At 38.3% G+C, this 25,823-nt stretch overlaps 1 protein-coding gene across 6 annotated transcripts in view; it reads left to right on the forward strand.

The window, feature by feature from the left end:
• DIAPH2 (diaphanous related formin 2) overlaps window positions 1-25,823 on the forward strand; it is a 923,693-nt gene that overhangs the window by 686,164 nt on the left and 211,706 nt on the right. For all 6 annotated transcript variants that reach the window (XM_030934028.1, XM_030934026.1, XM_030934029.1 and 3 more), the window contains one exon: window positions 22,959-23,094. In XM_030934028.1, the coding sequence (XP_030789888.1) occupies window positions 22,959-23,094 (136 nt within the window). The remainder of the gene's footprint in view (window positions 1-22,958; window positions 23,095-25,823) is intronic.

Consider the following 25,823-nt stretch of genomic DNA (forward strand, 5'->3'; position numbering starts at 1 on the left):
AAATGAATTCTGTCCCACTTTAGAGAAAAAGTCTTGCCAAGGGCTTTATTATTTCAGTTAAATAATTGTAACATTCTCTTCTGGAATATGGAGGATATACAAATAGAGAACTTTACCTAGAAACCTGGCATATTGTCTACTTTTAGACACAGGTCAAGTGCAAAAATTAAAGAGGAAACACCTGAGAAGAAATCTGTCCTTTTCTTAATGCCATTTCAAAATCAATGGCTCTTGCCTTTGTTAATTAAGCAAGTTAAAACCTTTCCTTGTTGAAGAGAAAACAAAGCAAAACAGTATTTTTGCTATTAAAAATACCAACTAGGCCAGGCGCGGTGGCTCACGCCTATAATCCTAGCACTTTGGGAGGCCGAGGTAGGCGGGTCACTTTAGGCCAGGGGTTCAAGATCAGCCTGGCCAACATGGCGAAACCCCATCTCTACTAAAAATACAAAAAAAAATATTAGCGGGGTATTGTGGCTTGCACCTGTAATCCCAGCTATTTGGGAGGCTGAGGCAGGAGAATCACTTGAACCTGGGAGGCGAAGGTTACAGTGAGCTGATATCTGAGCGTGACTCTGCCTCAAAAAAAAAAAAAAATACAGATTCAATCTCAGTCACTACTTCTTCCTCAAGGGAACTCAGATATCTTATTTAAGAAGATAGACATTAACATCCCAAAATGGGTTTCTAGACAGGAAACTCTGACAAAAGGTGAGATGTATAGCAAAGCATGTAATGAAGTAAAAGCATATTTTTAGTGCCAAAAATATGAAAAATTAAAGAAACTTACAAAGACAGTTAGTTCATTTTGGATTCCTTTCCCCTGGTCCTTGTTCACTGCCAACTGTCAGCTAGTTGATCTGATAAACTAATGCAGTACTAATGTGTCACTCATTCTGTATTACATACATGCCCTTTAAATTCAGGACAATGCCTTAATCCAGCAGAGCAATTCTGCTGTCAAGAACTTCTTGCAACATGGCTAGCTGATAGAGAAAATATTGGAGGGAAAGACAGCCTTTCTTGTACCTCTGAAAGAACATCATATATGTAGCTGTACAATCTTCCTGGGTTCAGGATTGTTCCCCGCACCTCACACACTCCTCCCAAGGACATTTCACAATTTAACCTGTCTGTTCTGGTGTCATAATACAGCTTTGTCAAATTGGCATCTTCCTGGGAGTGGCCTCCCCTTCGACATAAATCAGAGAATTCAGGCAACCCAAGACCCCGATCCAGCCCACCCTGGCTTTTGAGAGGCTGGAAACTCAGGAGTTTCATTGGCAGAGATGTAGTATCAACTCAGCTTTGGTTTCCCCTTTCTTTCTAGGTGACATTTACTTTTTTATATATTGTCCCTGAGGCAGAAATACTATACTCACCTTGTAGGCTTAGCAGGATGTCTACAGGGGGTTACCCCAAGCTTACAGTGTGAAACCCAAGCCGTACTCAGCTTGTAATCCTGATTTCACTTACTCATCCAGGGAGACAAAAGACAATTAGTGCCTTATAGTATAGTAGGTACTAAAGAAATGTTTTATACTCCAGATTTCCTCCCTACTCCACCTTATGGTATGGTACATATACAGCCTGATCACTAGAATAATCCTTTGTCATAATGAAGGCAGGATTTCTTGGTTTTGATTTTCAGTAGAAGTATCTCCTGTTTTTTTTTTTTTTTTTGGATCCCCTTCCTTCAATCTTAAATAAAGCATTTCCAAAGGTCTACCTTTGGTCCTGCATATTTTTTTTTCCTGGGTCGTTCATATCTATTCCAATGCCTTCTACACTTTCCTGAGTTGTGATTTTATTCTTCAGCTCTAGACCCAATTTTATTTTCTGTTGGATGCCTCTAACTAGATTTGCCACAACTACCTCAAACTCAGCATATTCAAAATGGAACTCATTACATCCTTTTCAGCTTTCTCCCATATTCTCTTTCGTTGATGGTACAACTTGATATCTTCTTTTCCCTCGCTATTTACATCTGTTCAGTCTCCATTTCTTATCCAGCTTATGCAGTTAAAACTCAAGAGTCTGTATCTGTTTTTTATGATTTCCCTATCAGAATCTTACCAAAGCACCCTTGTTTGCATGCTCTATATTAAGGCTCAGCAAAGAAAAAAATACATCTTACTTTTATCCTCACTTTAACTGACCAAGTTTCAGTGTTTGTCCTCTCTCCTTCCCATGGACTACTGCAGTAATCTTTTTGTTCTCCTGAGCTTAGTCTTAGCACTGTCTAAACTGTATGCTGCTGCCAGATACTTTTTTCTAAAACGTAGCTCTCACTGGGATATTCACCTCAGAAACCTTCAGTGGCCTTCCATGGGTGACAGTAAAGTCTAAACTAGCATTTGTAAACCCTTGGTAATCTAACTCTCCCCAGCCACTACCCTTTTTCTCTGATTGGAATACAGTCACACTCACAGTCTCCCTTCTACCTGGTGAAATTGTTTTCAACCTTCAAAACTCCATTTAGTGGCTACTTTCTCTGTTATGTCTTTCCTAATACCCCCTGCTGAACTCCAGGGAAAATTAATTATCCCCTATTTGGTATGCTCATCATATTTTTCTTTTTCTTTTTTCTTTTCTTTTTTTTTTTTTTTTGTTCTGTGATGGAGTCTCGCTCTGCTGCCCAGGCTGGGGTGCAGTGGTACAATCTCGGCTCACCGCTATTTCCACCTCCTGGGTTCAATTCTGCTGCCCCAGCCTCCCAAGTAGCTGGGACTACAGGTGCACACCACCATGCCCAGCTAATTTTTGTATTTTTAGTAGAGACGGGGGTTTCACCATGTTGACCAGGCTGGTCTCGAACTCCCGGCCTGAAGTGTTCTGCCTGCCTCAGCCTCCCAAAGTGCTGGTGTGAGCCACTGCACCCGGCGCTCATATCATATTGTTAATGTGGCTGTTGTAACATTCAGCTAATTGGTGGTGTGCAGACCTGCCTTGTTTGTGCTGTGAATTCCTTTACAGTAAATGTGTCTCACTTATCTTTGAATTTTCATTACACAATAGAGTGTGTGGCACATAAAAGTAACCAGCAAATATTTATTGATTGGTAACCATGTTTGTAATTGGTAATCATGTTCCTACTGTTCTAGAAATCTAATAATAAATGGTCTTTTAGATTAATGTTTCAAAGCCCTCTAGCTGTTTCTCTCTCTGCCTCTCTCTTTCTCTTTCTCTCTGCCACCTTTTCAAGATCTTTCATTATTTTAATGACTCCTTTTACTCTTCGCCAACATTGATTTAGCAAATATTTGACTCAAGTACTTAAACTTGTCTACTTTCACTCCATCACTCTAAGTTGTGAAATCCCAAAGTGAGCTATATTTTCCTGGTTTAATTCTTGAGCAGAGCTAATAATAGGCACAGGAAGTACCTCATGTTTACTCCGTTTTATTTGTACATTCTAGCATCAAGCCTCTCATTTGTCAGCATTACTTTGTGATTTACGGTTCACTTATGATTAACTATGACCATTTACATCTTCATTATTTATCCATAGCCAGCAGACACCTGCTTATGTCACTAGATTTTTTTTTCTCTTTATGATAAAAATAATTAGAGAAGGACTATTCTTCAAACATACCTGATCTTTCTACTTTCTCTAAGTCTTACTATCTTCAAAGATCCTTTGAAGAAAGAATTAAAAATTCCAACTTCTCTTTTCTGGGGAGTTGCTATACTTTTAAAAAGTGAAATAATTATAAGTTTCATGGGATAACATTTTGTCATTTTAAATTTCTTAAGTATATTATAGTGACATATTTTATTTTTATGAGTGCTTAAGTATAAGCACAATATGCAAAAAGTAACACAGATTTCATTGTACTAGAGTATCCATGAGTCAAAAGGGCATACAGAAATATACATTGAAAGAAGTCAAGTCTAACACATGACATTTATTATTGCAAAGTTTTGTATAGGAAATAAAATTCAATGTGTCTGTAAATGCCCTAAATCCTCTTATAAGTTATTTGTCCAACATGTCAAGCCTAATGGAAAAAAATCCCTTTATACCAATAAATAAGGCAACTTAAGCAGAAGATTCATGATGAAGCCAGAAAACTCTATAAATAATGGGATAGTACCCAGGGAGGAGGGAGATAAAGGAACGGGCAGTAGATCATTAGCATAGTAAGGAAAGGATATTCCCATCAGTAAGTAAGCAGTGATATTTGGCCAAATCTGGGTCATGATCAGGGATATAATCATAAGTGAGATGTTTTACATTGTGCGATGTAGCTGGCATACTCATGCACAGATGGAATGGCTCACTTCCCAGAATGCAATCACTACTATATAACAGTGCCATTATTTCTAGTTTGGAAAAGAGGATTGTAAAGCAGAATATCTCTGGTTCCGACCTCTATCCCATTCAAACCCAATTTTGACATGATCCACGCTATCTTGTTTTCAGATATTGTTACAGACCGACTCTCTGCTGTAGCATACCCAAGATTCAGGGTGTCAAAGATATGAAATAATGTATTTGTTGTATTTTTTTGTTTGTTTTATAAACTAATGACTCAGAAACCTATACCTATAGAGCCAGAATAGCCTAGGATAGAAACTGAGGAATTCTCTATCAGTAAATTATCTTTTTTTTTTTTTTTTTTTTTTTTTTTTGAGATGGAGTCTCACTCTGTTGCCCAGGCTGGAGTGTAATGGCATGATCTCGGCTCACTGCAACCTTCGCCTCCTGGGTTCAAGTGATTCTCCTGCCTCAGCCTCCTGAGTAGCTGGGATTACAGGTGCTCGCCACCATGCCCAGCTAATTTTTTGTGTGTGTTTTTAGTAGAGACGGCATTTTGCCATGTTGGCCAGGCTGGTTTCGAACTCCTGACCTCAGGTGATCCGTCCGCCTCACTTTGGCCTCCCAAAGTGCTGGGATTACAGGCGTGAACCACTCCGCCCGGCCCTCTATTGGTAAGTTATCTTCATAACTCAGGCTCCTGGCAAGTTTTCCCTAACCCTTCAGCAGCTGACTAATCTTTCAAATAGTTTTCTAGAGAAAGTAGTTTCATAACTTGACTTGGTTCCATTGCTTTGCCATCCTTAATGTAAACTTCTTTTTTATTATCAGAGTTTCTCTTTTTAAAATTTAAGTGTAGGTCCTATTATTTTGACTTCTGAAACTCTGGAAGATATCTAATAAGACTTGTCCTTTAAATACATATCCACTTCATGTCCATGGATATAGTTATATCCCTTAATTCAGTCTTTCCTGAGCTTAATTATCCATCTTTTGTTCATGGTTTGGCATTTCCCAAACTTTCAGCACTTCTTTTATTCTTCATCAGACATCAGGTTTTTACATATTCTTTAAACAGAGGAGGATCCAGATTTGTGAGGCTGGATTTTATATATTTTGGGAGCAGCCATTTAAGAAAAGCATTATTTTTTTAAAAGAAATTTTTTTTTTTTTTTTAATTTTCAAATGTTAGCAAAACACATGGCCAGGTGAGCACATTGCCAGTACCCCTCCCATGCAAGTGAGAAGTCCTAATGCTTTTGCTCATTAGCTTCATGGTGTATCTGTCTCTGCCCTTTGAGTCGTTCAGCCCATAAATTAACCACAGCTCTTTAAAAAAGGCCAAACTGTCAAAAAGTATAAACCCAAGTAAGATATTGCTGTCGCATATGCATGCTGGTCTGGTATTTACACTAAATTAATCATCACTGTCTTCATTAAGTAAGAAATAGCTATTGCATGCCTCCTTTGTATTAGGTGCTATATTAGGCTTATAGTTAAGGGTGCATACCTGAATAGAATATCACACCTGAAGCAACACAAAGTCTACCGGGTTTTTTTTTTTTTTGTTTTGTTTTGTTTTTTTGAGACGAAGTTTCACTCTTGTTGCCCAGGCTAGAGTGCAATGGCACGATCTTGGCTCACTGCACAACCTCCGCCCCCCAGGTTCAAGCGATACTCCTGCCTCAGCCTCCCGAGCAGCTGGGATTACGAGCATGCACCACCATGCCTGGCTAATTTTTGTATTTTTATTAGAGACAAGATTTATCCATGTTGGTCAGGCTGGTCTCAAACTTCCGACCTCAGGTGGTCCACCCGCCTCAGCCTCCCAGAGTGCTGGGATTACAGGCATGAGCCACCGTGCCCGGCTAGAGTCTACCCTTTCAGAGGCTGTTAAACTAAACCAACACTGAAGCAAATGTGCATAAAGGATATCTATGAATATCTGAATGCATGTTAAATATGTAATGGATATATTAACATTATATATAAAATAGGGTGAGTGCATCTTGTAGTGATGGTTAGTGAAGCAGCCCTTGAAGTCTCCAATTTAATCTGAGGGAGGAGAGGTTTAACGTTATGCTTGCTCTATTTTAACGAAAACTTCATTGCCCTTAACAGCAATATTACGTGGTGGCGTGAGGTTAATTTAAGGACCACTGTGACCCCTAAGTGCTCTGTTTTCATACTTTTCCACGCCTCATCAGGGCTCCTTTTTTTATTTGTGTTGCTCGGTTTCCATTCATTTTTGATGTTATATTTCTCTACATATGAAGATTACCCTGAGTATCCAGACAACATCAATAAAGGGAAAGGCGCTACCTCGTAATTACTGAAAGGACATCTTGCTGTCGATATCTTGGAAGATAGGACAACAAATCATCATACAATCACTTTCTACTTAGAAAAGCACAAGGTTCTGACTGGCAATCAAGATGGCTTTGTGAAAAGCAAATTGAGCAAAACCATCTTAATCTACTTCTCTGAAAGAATCTGTTCCCTGTACTGCAAAAGAAATCTCTCTGTTCACTAGGATTTTTATTCCCCTCCCATGTGACAGTCATTCTCAATGATTGAAAAAAATAGGAACTAGACTTTAAAGTACGATTTTAACTGATAGTAAGACAGCGCTCCAAGTGGGTCTGGGAGATAGAGCAAAAGTAGACTAACCCTCTAGTGCTTCTTTTGATGACCCCTAAGAGCCATGAGTGAAAGAGGCTTGTTTTTGATGCTTATTATTGATTCCCCAGGGACTAGAACAGTATGTGACAGTGCATGCTAGATAATGAATGAATGAATGCGTTCTACTTCTCAGTGAAGGCATAAGTCACTGGATGTTAATCGGCCTACTTTTTTCTTACCTTTATTGCTTCCTTGCCCTCTTCTTCCTTTCCCTGTTCCTCTCATCACCCAAAGGATAGATAAATTTTCAATGGAAGTATGTCCAGAGAGATTTCTAACACTTCATTAAAAAAAGAATTTTATTGGCTGTATATGTTCCCTCAGAAATAGGATCAAACTCAGTTAGGAATTAGGAAGATGTCAATTAAGGGCACCGAGCAGGTAGCATGCAGACAAGAACATACATAAATTCACTGGAAAAAGATTCTTGATTTTTAGTGGAACAGTATAGTACTAACCATGAATTAGCAGTATATGAAGTGTAATTGTTTTTTGAAGAAGACAAATCAGAAATGTGTAAAGTCAAAGAAATTTTAAGCTTCTTGTTATCTTAATTGAAGGATAATGATATTACCCTAAATATTTTGGAAACCCTTATTTTGGATTTCCCTGAGAGTTATGCAGCATGTGCTTTAGGTCTTTCCAGGAGTACTAAATCTTTGTAATCTGAGGGTGCACTTGATTTTTAGAAATAGCCAGAAGTTACATCAAGCCAAGTTTTATCAATAAGATACATGATCAAACTGAGTAACAAAATATCTGCTCAAAAACATTGTGAATATAAAATAATGAGACTAATTTCATTTGATTCAGAGGTTAATTCAGAACGAGGAGTTTCAATTACAGTGTAATAGCCCTCACCAACACAAGTTTAGGACTTCCAAAGGTGGCTATTTGTAGGACAGGATTCAGCAGATATATCGGAACCAATCTTCTAACTTTACAGTTGCACTTGAAAATGTTAGAAAAACAAATGCTATAATAGTTTAGAAGATTTAGAGCATGAAAAACTGGTAGATGTTGGATAGTACATCTCTTAGAGTATTGTTTCCAGCTTTGTCCTCTTCTTTTTTGGGGAGGCAAGTGAGGATGGAGAAGTCTGTAATTTAAAAATAATATCTAACAAGTAGAGAAGACCCAGAAGAAAGCATAAACATTATTCAATTTAGGCAAATTAGTCTCTATGAGAAAGTTATTGTTCAGAAAATGGTATTGATTGGCTTAATTTGAAGTCCCAACAGTTTTTCCCAAGGGTCTCTTGGATCCCATCCTTCCCCCCATACTCTACAAGCTAAGAAATTCACCTGCGTTGCATTTAGGGCTTAGCTTCAACTTTGTGGAACTCAGGCAATATGGCGGTTCCTGGGGACAAGCTACACCTTCATGAAATAGTTTTAAGGAAGATATTGACCAAGTTTCTATTTCACAGAGGCCAGTAGACAAGATGTGGGCTTAAAAACCTGACAGCTTTTAGTGAGGCATAAGGAAGTATTTCCTTTTCGAGGAGGTTAAGTATCAGAAGAGGTTCCTGAGGGAATTCATGGAACCCTATCCACAGGCAGAAAATTAGAGCAAGCATTTCTCTAGAGCCCTTCCTGTTCTGTGAGTCTATAATTCTACTTGTAAAGGTAATTTGATATTCTTATCCAAGTCTCTAAGGTGCTTTTGCCACCACCTAAATTGGTCTCATCAAAAACCTTATTGATTGTGCTGCCTCTCCCATCTTCTAAGATGGTGACAGTATTAAGGCAGTAAACTCAGATCTCAGACCTGTCACATACCACCTGTTTTGTCATTTCCCTCCACCCATACCTCCCCAATATGTTTTTCTTTAAAATATTGTTACCAGTCACTTTAGAATTTCATTCTGTTCCTTTGGTTCAAAAAAATTATAGATTAATTTCCTATAGTCACTTAAAGCGCTTCGTAGATTTTAATCAACAGAGGTCTACGTTGGCATATTGAGCTCAGTTGTTTATCCTTACCAGATGGAGAGAAATATTCTCAAATACCTACTAAGAAAAATATGTCTGCAGAAACCTGCAGCATTAGAAAACCTTTTCCTTGCTGCAGATTGCAGATTAACTTCTAGCTAATCAGAGTTCAGCATTCTAATGGACTGTGACGGGAGAGACAGTTTTTTCCCCAACTTCAGATCACATGTTTCTGCAGTTGTAAGGCAAATTTTAAAAGGCCTTGGGGATCACAGCCAGCCTTCATTATCAGTGCGTGACCGCTTTGTAACCAACTGCAACTTTAATATCCAAGGAGATTTGCACATAACAGTCTTTTTTCTTTCTTCTTGTTTTTAATAATTTACCTTTGAGATTCTCTTCACCACCATGCTGGTGTGCAGAGATCTGTTTGTCTGTCAAACCTACAGATATGTAGCGCGTGTGAAAGCTACATTAATTTTTTATTTGTTTCCTAAGGAGGCTGAACAATAAGCTGGTTTTGCTGAATACAACAGGGCTACTTCAGTGAACACATACTTGAATTCACTTCAGCTGGCTCCCTCACCTGCAGCACGGCAGTTTCTCCTATGATTCTCCCCTCTGCCAAAAGGGAGTCACCTATGCAAATAAACTCAAGGAACTTTTTGTATAAACCATGCACCTGAACCTGAGAGGGTTTTGTCTGAAACCAAAAGATTACTAGAAAAGCTGTGTAAGGCCGGGCGTGATGGCTCAGGCCTGTAATCCCAGCACTTTGGGAGGCCAAGGTGGGTGGATCCAGCCTGACCAACATGGAGAAACCCTGTCTCTACTAAAGAACTACAAAAAAAATTAGCTGGGCGTGGTGTCACGCGCCTGTAGTCCCAGCTACTCAGGAAGCTGAGGCAGGAGAATTGCTTGAACCCAGGAGGCAGAGGTTGCGGTGAGCTGAGATTCCGCCACTGTACTCCAGCCTGGGCAACAAAAGCGAAACTCCGTCTCAAAACAAAAAAAAAAAAAAAAGAAAAGCTGTATAACACTGTTTGTGGATCCTGCAAGTATCTCATTCAAAACAAATGCCTCATTTTCAAAATTAGAACACTTCTTTTCTTTTAACCTTGGAGGCTCTATGTAAACACTAATCTCTACACAAGTGAATTTCCTCAGCGGAATATTGAGCTATGTCAGTGTGACAAATGTCATGGATATCGGGTCTCTGAAATGCAAAGCACTGGCATTTTTAAGAAAATAAATGTAGATGTCAGTGAACCATAACCTATAGATGATTAGAAAGACACTTACCATTCGAAAGTGGATAATGTTTTCTTCAAGGCTGCTAAGATTTTCTACAATAAAGAAATATGAGGTGCGTAGGGAACTATGTGTGGAGACGTTCTTGGTAATTTAATGTTTTGAAAACTCCCAGGCTGAAAACGATTATTATGTAAATCAACTAGCTCCAGCTGCTAATTCTTAGAAAATGGAAAGAGTATCTAAAGTTTAACTAGATTTTGACCTTTTGTGTTATGAAGACTACAATAGGGAAGAAAGAATTAGGAAGTTTGTTAGGGGGTTATTTTTTAAGGTGGTCAGGGAAGGCCTCACTCATAAGGCAGACATTCAAGCAGAGACTTGAGGGAGATACTTTTTTTTTTTTTTGAGACGAAGTTTCGTTCTTGTTGCCCAGGCTGGAGTGCAGTGGCGCGATCTCGGCTCACCACAACCTCTGCCTCCCAGGTTCAAGAGATTCTCCTGCCTCAGCCTCCTGTGTAGCTGGGATTACAGGCATGTGCCACCACGCCCAGCTAATTTTGTATTTTTAGTAGAGATGGTGGTCCGGCTGGTCTCGAACTCCCGACCTCAGGTGATCCTCCCGCCTCAGCCTCCCAAAGTGCTGGGATTACAGGCATGAGCCACCGCGCCCAGCCTGAGGGAGATACTTAAGAGCAGAAGGAACGCAAATGTAAAGATGAGGAGCGAGGGAGACCAGCGAGGGCTGGAAGAGAATAGCTGAGGAAGAGATGAGGACAGAAAGAGGTAGTAGGAGGTCAGATCACATAAGGCTTTATATGGTATTGGAAGCACCATTTTTTTTCAACTATGAGTCGGAATAGATGGCCTCACTGCCAGAAAAAAAAAGAAGGGACAGAGATGAGGACAGGGCTTTAGGGGAAGGTGAAAATTAAAAGGTGGGACAGGGAAGTATAGTCTAGAAAGGATATAGAGGGAATGCAATGCTGTCTATAAGAAGAAATGAACATAGTACCTCAGGAATCAAAGAGGGAAAAATATTTCTATTTTGTTTAGTTTAGCAGATTACCTATGGTCTGTTATACTTCTGTGATTCATACCATATTTACACAGGTTAATAAGCATGCCTTTGATCCCTGTCTAACTACAGTATCAATACATTTGTTCAGTTTCTGTTACTGAGGCACCTAACTACTTGAGCAAGCTAATCAAGGTTTCAATTACCCCAGTGAGAAAGAAGTTCTACTTCTCTGTTGCAATCATAGTTGATTGGTTGATGAAGTATTTATGAGATCTTTCATAAGAGGAACTTTAAAGGTCACTTGTACCATAATAAGTGGAAATCGCTGGGAAAGAAAAAGTTTAGCAGTATTATAGTGCTGATAAAATCTTCAGAGGTACGGACTCTCAGAGTCTAGTTACTGCAGCTGAAAATTCTTTGCCCTGAGCATTTGTCATGACTCCTTCAATCCAATATGCCCTTTAAACGCAGTGAAACTATAGAAAAGGAATATCTAATGTTGTTGGGTGTTAATTAAAGAGTAGGCTTCCTTCCTTTCGTTAATGGAAAGCCTTAATTTGTCTTCAGTTGCAGCTGAAAATTCTAAAGAACCATTTCCACCATCTTATGTAGGTCTTTTTCTCTAATGATCAGGTTGTTCAATTCCTTGTTCAGATGTTGAAAAACTCATCTTGGCTCACACTGTATCTTCCCATTTGTAACCTGATGTGATCATTCTCAAATGGGAGTGAAAAAGACCTGTACAACTATATGAGTCCTGCTTTACTTTTGATATTCTTTAAGGTTTTCACCCACCTTTACTATAATAACAAATAAGGACCACAGCCCAAGCTACAAATCAGTTAGAGGTAACATACATTGGGATCTGTGTTTCCTATCACCTCTTTTCTCTTTGGTTCCAGGCCAGTGCAACAAAAGTGTCAATAGTATAGGCCGGGTGTGGTAGCTCACGCCTGTAAATCCCAGCACTTTGGGAGGTTGAGGTGAGTGAATCACCTGAGGTCAGGAGTTTGAGACCAGCCTGACCAACATGGTGAAACTCCATCTCTACTAAAAATACAAAAATTAGCTGGGCGTCGTGGTGGGCACCTGCAATCCCAGCTACTCGGGAGGCTAAGGCAGGAGAATTGCTTGAATCTGGGAGGCGGAGGTTGCAGTGAACCAAGATCGTGCCATAGCACTCCAGCCTGGGCGACAAGAGCGAAACTCCATCTCAAAAAAAAAAAAAAGAAAGAAAAAAAAGTGTCAGTAGTAGCCAAAACAATTCAAGCACAGAATATGTTAACTGTATGAAGTAGAGGAAAAGAGAAGGAGAACTTTTAAAAAGAAAAAACTTTTTGGTAAAATGATGAAAAGTTATTGCATCTAGGATTGCCTTTGCTGTTTCATTGTCATGTTCAGGACATCTTTGGGACAGGGAAAGGAAACTGCTGCTATAACCCTACCTCGTTCACTGGTCTGGACAACCTGTCCATTGCTACCTATTTTGCCTCCTGTTATGATTGGAATGAAATGAGAACCCCACCAATAAGCAAAAAGTTTCCGCCTTTCATCCTATCTCCTATTTGAAATCCCTCAGTAATGATGTTCCAGCACAGCTAACAGCCTCCTATCAGTAAAGATGGGAAAAGTATAAAAAAGCTTAGCAAGGTCTAGGGTAGGGAACCAAGTGTGGGCTAATTCTCCTGGTCCTTCCATAAACATTGAGGCAGACTAAGTGAATCCCTCATTCTAAGACAAATGTTCTCTAAAGAAATAAAATTAAACTCGTAATTTCCAAAGCAATTGGTCTTATATTGGACTGTGTGCTTTATTTTCTCAGTGAGGTAACAGAACTAGAGATGTTAGAAAACAACAACAACAGTAATTCCCACCCCCCCAAATTCACTACCTTTCCCCAGGAACCTTCAAACCTCAGTTTTTGCTACAGTCCTGTAAGGCATGTTGAAACTTGAGTAGAATGATGCATGAATTTCTTTATTAGTCAAAATAGCACATTAGTATATGATCTTTATTATTTCTTAGATTTGGCTAGTATGATATCCTAACACCAAGAATTTTCCCCCAAAACCTCCCGTTGTTCTTTCTACCTCTGTCTTTTTTCTCTTGGCACAGAAAGACAAGTCCTATTATCTGTTCAAAGTTGGTGGCTTAAAGAGTGTGTGGGTGTTTTGTTTCTTCAAACTTTTACCTGATATTGCAAGATTTTCATATCAAAAAGAATTCCTCCTTCTCCCCAGTGTGCACGCACACATGTGGACATGCTCCTGGGTTGGAGGAAATGGAATACAGACCTTGAAAAGCATGGGACCTTTGTATTGCCCAAATGTGGAATAGTATCACAATAACCACCACCATTTATCGAACATGTTTTATGTGCCAAGCACTGTTATTGATAGCTTTATATGTGATTCCTCATTAAATCGCAAACCAACACTGTGAAGTACAAGTACAATCATGTGTTGCTTAATGAGAGGGATACAGTCTGAAAAATGCATTGTTAGGTGATTTCATTTTTGTATGAACATGATAGAGTGTCCCTACACAAAGCTAGATGCTATGGCCTACTACACATTTAGACTATACAGTATAGCCTATTGTTCCTCGACTACAAACCTGGGCAGCATGTTACTGTACAGAATACAGTATGTAACACATTGCTAAGTATTTGTGTATCTGAACATCTAAACGGAAGAGGAACAATAAAAATACTATATAAAAAATAAAAATGGTACACCTGTATTAGGACACTTAACATGAATGCAGCTTAGAAGATTGGAAGTTGCTCTCATCAGACACAAGCACACACATTAGCCTCGGACTACACAGGGTCAGGATCATCAGTATCACTGTCTTCCATCTCCATGTCTTATCCCACTGGAAATCTTCAGGGGCAATAACACACATGGAGCTGTCATCTTGTGTGATAAGAATGCCTTCTTCTGGAGGATCTGAAAGACCTGCCCAAGGCCATTTTACAGTTAACTTGTTATAAGTAAGTGTACACTCTAAATGGTAGAAAGTATAGTATAGCAAATACGTAAACCAGTAACATAGTCATTTATTATCCGTATCAAGTACTGTGTATTGTACATCATTGTATGCACTCTACTTCTATAGGACTGGTAACGCAGTAGGTTTGTTTATACCAGCATCACCATAAGTACATGAGTAATGTGTTGGGCTCTGACATTATGATGGCCGTGACCTCACTAGGTGAAAGGAATTTATCAGTTCTGTTATAATCTTATGGGACTGCCTTCATATATGTGGTCCCATCTGTTGTACTAAATGTCATTATGAGATGCATGACTATATTTCACAGATCGGGAAAAGAGGGTTAGTGCAGTTAAGTAAATGGCCCAAGGGCATAAAGCACTATAGTCTCTAGAGGAGCTTGGGCTTAAATTAGATCTCCCAACCCCTCAAGGCCGTCCTGTGTTCATTAGAAAGTTTGGACTATGGATCCCGACTTAAAATGATCCATATAATGAGGACAATTTCCCATTATTTTTACTCTGGGCATAAAATTACAGGTAAGAAATTTTTTAAAACTCTTATCAAGATGCATAAAATTAGAATTATACTTACCTAGGGAATATGGAAATGGGTGTTATTCTGGTCAGGGGTTATTTAATATAAATTTTAAATGTCTTATTTTTAAAAGAGGTGACTGAAATAAACAATTTAAAAATTCTTCAGTGTCTAGCAAAAAAACCCAGAAAAGTTAAAAAAAAAAAAAAACTCTAAAAGCACAGTCTGAATTAAAGCTAAGAAAGATACAGTTGCTCGGAGAGTTCAAGATTGAAAATGTGAAAAATATTTAAAAATTAGCTGGGCTTGGCTGGGCACAGTGGCACACACCTACAATCCCAGCACTTTGGGAGGCCAAGGCGGGAGGATCACTTGAGGTCAGGAGTTTGAGACCAGCCTGGCCAACATGGTGAAACCCCATCTCTACAAAAAACACAAAAATTATTCGGGCGTGGTGTCACACGCCTGTAATCCCAGCTACTCGAGAGGCTCGAGTAGGGGCTGGAGAATCGCTTGAACGCAGGAGGCAGAGTTTGCAGTGAGCTGAGATCAGGCCACTGCACTCCAGCCTGGGTGACAGAGTGAGACTCTGTCTCAAAAAAAAAAAACAAAAACAAAAAAACACACAAAAAAAGTTTAGCTGGGCTTGATGGTTCAAGTCTGTAATCTCAGCACTTTGGGAGGCCAAGGCAGGAGGATCACTTGACTTCAAGACCAGCCTGAGCAACATAGCTAGGCTCCATCTGTAGAAAGGAAGAAAGGAAGAAAGGAAGAAAGGAAGGAAGGAAAGGAAGGAAAGGAAAGAAAGGAAAGAAAGGAAAGCAAAAAGAAAGAAAAGAAAGAAACTTTGCCAGGCATAGCAGCTCACACCTATAGTCCCAGCTACTTGAGAGGTTGAAGCAGGAGGATCTCTTGAGCCTAGGAATTCGAGGTTGCAGTAAGCTAAGATTGTACCACTGCACTACAGCCTGGTGACAGAGGGAGACCCTGACTCTAAAACAAAATGTGGAATTTCCCCTATTTTGTTGAGTTTTCATTAAAACTACTATCTCAGTGACTCATATTTAGTGTATAAAAAGATTTTTAATATAATACATACCAGGTTTCTTTATATCATTGCCAAATCATTTTTCTCAGTATCATTTTCAAATTCTTCCAACACCCTTGATGAATGAAGAAATACTCCTCAGTGTGATCACGGTATTCCTCTGGCGCCAGAGTTACCAATTTGTTCACCAGGACATTTCTAATTTACATAATTTTATGGTTATGTGACTCTACTATCATACAACTTCTGATACTGTAATGAACTGAAAGTCTTGCCAACTATATTCACACGGGTAACCAGAATGATCCAAAACTCAAAAGAGAAAATGAATACATTCCTAGTTTTCTTTTTCTTTTCATGAGTGCCAAGTTACAGTGATATATATGGAATTGTAAAATTACCTTAGATGCCAATAATATGGTACAGTTGAAAATCATATTCAGTGCAGTTAATGAGGGTGGATAGTATCAGGTTGGTATATTTCCAGTCATAGATTATGTCCTCATAACTTCCCAAAAAAAGGAGGAAGGGGGTTTGCAAAATAAGTCATTGAAAACAGATGTGGTCATTTGTCTGTCAGTGATTGAATTCTTACTGTTCAAACTTTTAGATGTTTCTGTTATACATGATAATCACAGCCACAGCTACTATATAATGAGCATTTCCTCTGTACCAGACTCTGTCTTAAGTGTTTTATATAAGCGTTATTTCACTTAATCTGTTTAACAATCCTGTGATTTAAGTAGTATCTCGATTCTGCAGATGTGGAAACTCAAGCTCAAAGACATGAACTAACTTGTTCAAGGTCACACGGTTTTTAGGATAAGTGATGGAGCTTTGATTTGAAACCAGATTTTTCTGACTCTGGGATCCTTACTACTAATTGTTTTATTTCTCTGTCCCTGAAATATGCCTTCAGCTTTCAGTGATCTCATGGTGCTTGTAAAGTACTTCAGCAGTCAGCTCTGAAATAGGAAGCCAATAGAAGCAATGGTAGTAAGAAATTGTTTGCTGTGATGGTGGTGGTGGTGGTAGTGGTGGTTTATGTTTTCAAATATCAAGGCAAGGTTGGAAGATGCTTGCTTCATGTAGACCTGACCTGAATGAGGCTGGCATCTGGGCTCCTTGGAATTTTCTGAATCAGTTTCATCCATTTCTTAAAGCTTAATTGAAATAAATGAGAGGTCTTAGCATTTACATGAATTTCTTTTTTTTTTTTTTTTGCATATGACATTTTTAGTCTGTAGATCTTATTTGGTAATTATGCATAGCAAGTGAAATAAGATTTGTAATTTATTCACTTTTTTTTTTTCAGTAAGGCATTGGAGGTTTCAGTGAGAGATTTAAAATTAGGTTGGTGAATATTTTGTAGTAAATCCTAGATATATTTTTCTTTACATTTTACTCCTTTTGTACCTTTTACCAACTCTTAACAAATAGATATGCCAGTAAAACTGAGACTTTTTTCTGTAAACATATTTCTTTTTTTTTTTGAAACGGAGTCTCACTCTGTCGCCCAGGCTGGAGTGCAGTGGCGCGATCTCGGCTCACTGCAAGCTCCGCCTCCCAGGTTCACGCCATTCTCCTGCCTCAGCCTCCCGAGTAGCTGGGACTGCAGGCACCTGCCACCTCGCCCAGCTAATTTTTTTTTTTTTTTTTTTTTTTTTTTTTTTTTTTAGTAGAGACGGGGTTTCACTGTGTTAGCCAGGATGGTCTTGATCTCCTGACCTCATGATCCGCCCTCCTCAGCCTCCCAAAGTGCTGGGATTACAGGTGTGAGCCACTGCACCCGGCTGTAAACGTATTTCTTATCTTGTATGAGGTTAGTACCAAAACACTTTTTCAATTAGCATCCTTTTAACAGAACACTGTCCCGTACAATGACAGAATCTAATCAGTTGGCATTTCCAACCTTGAGAAATAATGATTAATGCTTACTTGAGAATGACGTTTAAGTACTTATGAGTTAGTGTTTTAAAATGTTTAGCGAGGCTTGACAAGTACAAAGTAATGTTAATCACAGTCAATTTAGTGGATTTTCTTAACCTGACCTTAAATTTGATCCTACTGCTTTCGTTCTTTTGATTATTTGATTTTTATTTTGTAAGAATTAGGATGATGAGAATACATCCCATCCCTCAGAATAGTTTTTTTCCTCACCAGCTTTTACATTTTTAGAAGGATTAAACAATGTCTTAAAAACTAAAGATTATTGATATGAAACTATCTTTAAGATTTCCCTTTCTCTTTTAAAATTATTTCCTAAGGAAAGAGAATTAAACAAGCATGTATTTTCTATCCCTAATTTACTAAAGCCAGAGCCAAGTAAAAACACCAAGGGGAATATGTTATTCTTTTCAGCATGAGGCCTTTTCATGAAAACAGCACCAGTGACATCAGGACCAGAATCTTTTACTAGTCTGTGTTGCTTGAAAAATATATGCCTTTGTTGATGTTTTCATTTACTGTCAATAATGCCGGACCACAGAAATGATTTTTTAAATTCTGTTTTGGCCTCTTAAAGATTACACATGCCATTACAAATTGTGATTGTTTTGTAGTTAAATCTATTCCTGAAACATTTCAGATATAAACTGATAGACCTATTACTTGTTCTGCTTTATCCTTTACTAGATCTACATTCATGTTGTTTTAGCAGTGCCTGTTGCAAGCCTCCCTCTCATATAAAAATTTAATCTCTTGCCTTATTTTCTTCTATCGCAAATTGTATCAGTTTGATTTTTATATGAACTCTTTTTTCAGTTTTAACATATTTTCCAGAAATAATAAATATATGGAGAATGCTACAGAAATAGCATGATTCAAGTTCATGTACAATATAATGCCCATCAGTAATCTATATCAACATTTCTATTTTCAAAATGTGGTTTTGATTTGGGCATTTCTTTTTGTAATCATTTCTACTGTCTTTATTAGATGATCTTACTCTATCAAAGGATGCTTATAAAAAATCAACACAGTCTTGGGAATTGGACTGCCAGATTTATCAAATGAAAATATAGGAGGATTCCCAGTTGAAGCTGAATTTCAGATAATGGATAATTTTTTAGTATCAATATATCCTAAATATTACATGATTTTTTTCTATTTAAGTATGTTCCAAATATTATGTGAGACATACTTCTACTGATAAAAGTATTCACAGTTTATCTGAAATTTAAATTTAACTGAGAAGCCTGTATTTTATCTGGCAGCTCTATTTGGGGGGCATCATGATAGTGAAAATGAACATAAAGGCTAATGCCAAACAATCCTAAGTGGTTGTGTTACTTAAGAAGCTGTGTAGCTTTGGGTATGTCACTTAGCCTGCCTGAACCTAAATTTCATGTATAAAATGGAACAAATAATACCTACTTTGCAGGTTTTCTATAAAGATTACAAAGTATGTATTTAAGACTAGATAATGTTTAAAACACCTGGTACGTAGTAGAGTTCCGTTAAAGAGTAGCTGTCATTATCAGAACAAAGAAGAAATACAAACACAAGTAACCAGTGGTTTTTTTCCCTCCGTCTTAATAAACTTTTACTGAGGATTCCTAAAGGCAGCACTCAGCATCTAAACAACCCATTAGATTGATAATCTAACAGTCCACCCAGATCTTGGTGACTGTTTACCAAATCAGAGATTTGACCACTAATAAAATATATACAAGCATTAGCCTTCTTTCTTTCCTCTGCTACTTGCCTCTTTTCATGTTACTTGCCAAACATCGTGTAGCTTATTAGTATCAGGGCCTGAATATGTGATGCCTTTTCACATTGTTTTTTCTCTTTTGAGTTACAATTTTACTTCCATCCTGTCTTTCTTAGACATCTATTTATTAATGTGATTAATTTTTATCGAGATTACATACCATAAAATTTACCGTTGTAGTGTATGTAATTCAGTGGTTTGGCCGGGTGCAGTGGCTCACGCCTGTAATCCCAGCACTTTGGGAGGCCAAGGCGGGCTTATCAGTTGAGGTCAGGAGTTTGAGACCAGCCTAACCAACGTGATGAAACCCCTTCTCTCCAAAAAGTACAAAAATTAGCCAGGTGTGGTGGTGCATGCCTGTAATCCCAGCTACTCAGGCGGCTGAGGCAGGAGAATCGCTTGAACCCAGGAGGCGGAGGTTACCGTGAGCCGAGACCACACCATTGCACTCCAGCCTGGGCAACAGAGCGAGACTCCATCTCAAAAAAAAAGAAAAGAAAAGAAAAGAAAAAATCAGTGGTTTTTAGTATGTCATAAGGCTGTGAAATCATCACCACTATCTTAATTCCAGAACACTTCCATCACCTCCCCACCACCACCCACAAAAGAAACTCCATATTCATTATCAGTTTATTCTCATTCCCCCTTCTTCCACCCTCTCACAACCACTAATCTACTTTCTGTTTCTGTGGATTTGCCTATTCTGGACATTACAAATAAGTGGAATCATACAATATGTGACCTGTATTTGGTTTCTTTCACTTAGCATGATGTTTGTGAAGTTCATACATGTTTTAGCATGTATCAGCATTTCATTCTTTTTATGGTTGAATAATATTCAATTGTATGGATATATATCACATTTTGTTTATCCATCCATTGATGGACATTTGGGTTGTTTCTACTTTTTGACTATTAGGAATAATGCTACTATGAACATTCTTGTGCGTGTTTTTGTATGAACATCTATTTTCTTTTGGGTATATATCTAGGTGTGGAATTGTTGGATCATATAGTAACTCTACGTTTAGCATTTTAAAGGATTGCCAGACTGTTTTCCAAAATGGCCACCATTTTACATTTACCCCAGCAATGCACAGGAGTTTCAATTTCTTCACATCCTCACTTATTATCTTTTTTTTTATTTTGAAATTATAGCCCTCCTAGTGGCTATGAAGTGGTACCTCATTGTGGTTTTCATTTGCATTTCCCTAGTGATTAACAATGGTGAGCATCTTTTCATGTGATTATTGTATGTATGTTAATCTCCTTTGGAGAAATATCTATTCAAACTCTTTGCCCATTTTAATTGAGTTGTCTTTTTATTGTCAAGTTTTAAGTGCTGCTTATGTATTCTTTTTTTTTTTTTTTTTTTTTTTTTTTTGAGATGGAGTCTCGCTCTGTCGCCCAGGCTGGAGTGCATTGGCACAATCTTGGCACAATCTTGGCTCACTGCAACCTCCGCCTGCCAGCTTCAAACAATTCTCCTGCCTCAGCCTCCCGAGTAGCTGGGACTGCAGGCATGTGCCACCATGCCCAGCTATTTTTTTTTTTTTTTTTTGTATTTTTAGTAGAGACAGGGTTTCACAATACTGGCCAGGCTGGTCTCGAACTCCTGACCTCGTGATCTGCCCACCTCAGCCTCCCAAAGTGCTGGGATTACAGGCATGAGCCACCGCGCCTGGCCCTTCTTGTATATTCTTATCAGATACATAATTTGCAAATATTTCCTACCATTCTGGGTTGTCTTTTAATTTCCTTGACAGTGCTTATTGATGGCCAAAAGTTTTTAATTTTGATGAAGCCTTATTTATCTATTTTTTGTTGTTACTTACGCTTTTGATGTTACATCCACATTTTCTTTTCTTCCTTGTACAATAAAACAAACACTAAACCAGTGTTCCCTTCCCGCCTTGTAATTACATAAATGTGTGACCTTAGCCAAGTACTTAAACTCATTCAGAATTCAGTTTCCACCTCTGTAAAAGGAAGCTTGGTTTAACAGAGTGGACGCTAATTTTTTGTGAATAAATTATCTTTATAAAATCCCTTACATGAGTAGTTCTCAGCCTGGGGCAAGTTTTTCCTCCATGTAACACTTGACAGTTTCTGGAAACATTTCTGGTTATCACAACTGGAGTGGGATCATACTGGCATCTGGCAGGTAGAGGCCAGGGATGCTGCTAAACATCCCACAATGCGTAGGACAGCTCCTACCAAAGAATTATCTAGCCCAAAGTGACAGTAGTGCTGAGGTTGAGAAACCCTGCTTTAAAATTATGATTCTAGTATGCCAGTTTATTTTTAAGTGGTAGTCTTTGAGTTCGTCTACAATAGCCAGGTGCCTTTGTGCTCCTAGCCTATTGCTATGGAGTCTAAGAGCACAAAAACAATGACGGGAGAAAGGGGAGGTACCAGTGAAGGTAAAATAATTTAGGTTTTTATAGGAAGAAATCAATTCTTGCACGTCAGGAGAATTTTGAAAGTATTTTTAAGGCTATTTTAAACTACTGTGTCTTTTAACATAAAGAAAAAAATTATTTCCATGTAAACCCCTCCAGGCAAATCCTTGTAGATGTATTCTTGTTATTGAGTCTTTTTCTTTAGGGTTTCTGGAACAAAATAGTTTTTGTGAAATAGTTTGTACACGCTATGAAGTATTTTTAATCAATCATAAAAGAAACAGAGCAACTTGATGGAAGGAACTTGTAGTTGATATGTCTCTGCATTCGTGATTTATCTGAACTCAAAGGAAGTTGATATTCCAGCTGATCACATTAATTCAGCTTTCTCTAATACCATCTGCTGGAGTGTACTCATTCGCCTATGTTCCACAAATAATCTATCCAAAATCAAACAGACAATAGCTTGAAATATGTTTCAGCATTTCTAAATATTTTGGCATGTAAAAAGCTGTCATATTTGAAGGTATTTCTTTTCTGTGATAATACTGCTGTTTCATGCCCTGCATGATTAGATGTAATCATTATCACCAACACCAGGACCACCACCATCACCATCATAGACTAAAATTCCTTGATTATAATATATCAGGATCTATTCTAAGCACTTTATGTTCGTATCATTTTTCCTCACAGAAATCCTATAAAGTAGTTTTTTTATTAATCTCAATTTTGCAGATAACAGCAAAGTATCCAATAAAGGGGATAAAATACTTGCTGAGTCATATTTCCTTACTAAGTCTTCTCATGTGTCAAACTAGTTCATATTTTAACAATAGATAAAGTATATTTATTGTTAAGTCTGTAACATTGATGTCCTTAATTTTCTGGCACCCTAGATAATGGCAATTGAAGACTGAGTTATTTCTAAATCTTTTTTCAAGAAGAGATATTTTACAATTAATTGTCTCTCTCAAAAGTATATGTATGCACCTTCTGGCTGCTGTAATACCTTCCCATCTCTGCATATTTATACAAATTTAAAACTGTAAAATTCTCCATTATATAAGTAATGGAAAGGTTTTTGTTTAACTTTGTTTATATGTATAGGAAGCAGTGAGAGAAAACAATAAGAGAAGAGAAATGGAAGAGAAGACCAGGAGGGCAAAACTTGCGAAAGAGAAAGCTGAACAAGAAAAGTTAGAACGCCAGAAGAAAAAGAAACAACTCATTGACATAAACAAAGGTATGAAAATATTTCCAATTTTTATAAAAATGCAAAAAGTACAAAATAGTTGCAGTTATTTATTTTTGGATTATAAGGTACATTTTCATAGAAAATTCACAATAGTATTAGTTACTTGTGCCAAATTTCTCTCATGATGCTATCTGTATTTCATATATCCCTACATTGAGCATTCAGGATTTTTAATAACCAACGCAAGATGTTATTTTGTTGAGATAGTGTTTTTCTCCCTACTTTTCTTACCATAGTATATTATATTCTGGATGAGGCAGTGGGGAGGGAAGAAGAGGGTGAGATGAAATGTGAAAAGCTGGTATGGGGAGATAAGCCTTAGCTTTTAACTTCATTTTGTTGGCACATGTCTGTTGACAGTGCAGTAATAGTTAACAGTCTTTCTTGGAGGCTTGAACATTTTAAGTCCTAAGAGATATTGACTGCACTATTACAAGTTGAATAAAATAGGGAAAGGCATCTTGCACAGCTATGAACCTAAGCACAAGATGCTGGTATGTCTATATAGTTTAAAGTAAGTTGTTTGAGGCAAGGCACAGTGGCTCATGCATGTAATCCCAGCACTTTGGGAGGCCGAGGCGGGAGGTTCGCTTGAGGTCATGAGTTCAAGACCAGTCTGGCCAACAGGGTGAAACCCCATCTCTACCAAAAATACAAAACTTAGTCAGGCATGGTGGCAGGCACCTGTAATCCCAACTGCCCAGGAGGCTGAGGTGAGAGGATTGTTTGAAACTGGGGGGTGGAGGCTACAGTGAGCCAAGATCGTGCCACTGTACTCCAGCCTGGGCGACAGAGCGAGACTCTATCTCAAATAAATAAATAAATAAATAAATAAATAAATAAATAAATAAATAAATAAAGTTAGTTGTTTTATTGGTTAGCAAGAGTGACTGTATATTGTTGGTGAGTTGTTTGGTTTGGTTGGTTTACTTTCTGAAGAAGAGAGGGCAAAAAAAGAAAGTGATTGGTATCAGGTAGCTGCACACTGAAAATTTAAGAATAAAAAAGCATGCATAGATAGCCTTTGTCACCTGAGGTTTAGAGAATTTACAAACAAAACAAAACAAAATCTGAACAAGATACAAGGTAATATGATTAATATGGACCATGTATTACTGAAGATAACAATAGTAAAAATTGCAAGCACTCTATAATATTGACCGTATGCCAAGCATGGTTGTAAGACTTTTACGTATTTATTTATTTATTTTTTTGAGTCGGAGTCTAGCTCTGTCGCCCAGGCAGGAGTGCAGTGGCACGATCTCGGCTCACTGCAACCTCTGCCTCCTGGGTTCAAGTGATTGTCCTGCCTCAGCCTGCCAAGTAGCTGGGATTACAGGCACCTGCCACTACACCCAGCTAATTTTTGTATTTTTGGTAGAGACGGGGTTTCACTGTGTTGGCCAGGCTGGTCTTGAACTCCTGACCTCGTGATCCACCTGCCTTGGCCTCCCAAAGTGCCGGGATTACAAGCGTGAGCCACTGCGCCCAGCACTTTTACATATTTTAAGTCAATCCTCACAACATCTCTATGAGGTAGGTATTATCATCTCATTTTACAGATAGAAAACTGAGGCTAACAGAAATTAAGGAACTTGGCCAAGGTCACACAAATAGGAAGTACTAGCACCAAGATTAGAATCCAAGTTGTCTCACTATAGAATCTTTCCATTTACCTATGCCATTGTCAGGAGAAAATGATAACAACAACAACTAACATATAGCACTTGCTACTTACCAAGAGCTATTCTTGGAATTTTGCATTTAGGAGCCAATTTAATCCTCATAGAACCCTATTAGGAAAGTACTACTATCTCATTTTAAAATGACAAAACTGGGGAACAGAGAAGTTAAGTAACTTGCCCAAGGTCACACAGATAGTGAGAGGTAGAATTAAGATTTGAACCCAGGCAGTGTGTAACCAGAGTTAATTATTATTATGTGTTTTTAAGTATAATTATTAATTATAACAATCATTATCAAGTATTTTGCAGTAATGTCTCTTAATGTCTAATTTTCTAAGGTAATGTCCATACCGTTAAGTTTAGTCTCCGTACTTTTAAAATATATAAACATTTTCAGGAATTGACTATAGTTTGTATATTCCACCCAGGAAACAAATGTAACATTTTAACAGAAGAAAAACAGTAATATTATGTAAAAAGCTGTGTTAAAATAGAATAGTATCAACATAATTTAGCAAACAAACTTCGTAATTAGAATCAGGAAAACTGGTCATGACTGCAGTCACTCTATTAGGAGGTAAGCACTAGAGTACAGCATGGCAATATGTATTTACAGGAAGTTACCATTGAGAAAGTGAAGAAGTCAGTAGAAAAGTTCTGAAGGTGGCTGGGCACAGTGGCTCACGCCTGTAGTCCCAGCACTTTGGGAGGCTGAGGTGGGCGGATCATGAGGTCAGGAGTTCGAGACCAGCCTGGCTAATGTGGTGACACCCCGTCTCTACTAAAAATACAAAAATTAGCCAGGCGTGGTGGTACACACCTGTAGTCCCAGCTACTCGGGAGGCTGAGGCCGAAGAATCGCTTGAACCTGGGAGGCAGAGGTTGCAGTGAGCTGAGATCATACCGCTGCACTCCAGTCTGGGTGACAGAACAAGACTCTGTCTCAAAAAAAAAAAAAAGTTCTGAAAGTTAGCTCCTTTATGTGCAGGGAGGAGTAGTTGGGGAAGAGACTGGAAGAGATAGTAGGGGACA

The sequence above is a fragment of the Rhinopithecus roxellana genome, chromosome 7 (assembly GCF_007565055.1).
Source record: "Rhinopithecus roxellana isolate Shanxi Qingling chromosome 7, ASM756505v1, whole genome shotgun sequence".
In the NCBI taxonomy this organism is placed as follows: Eukaryota; Metazoa; Chordata; class Mammalia; order Primates; family Cercopithecidae; genus Rhinopithecus; species Rhinopithecus roxellana.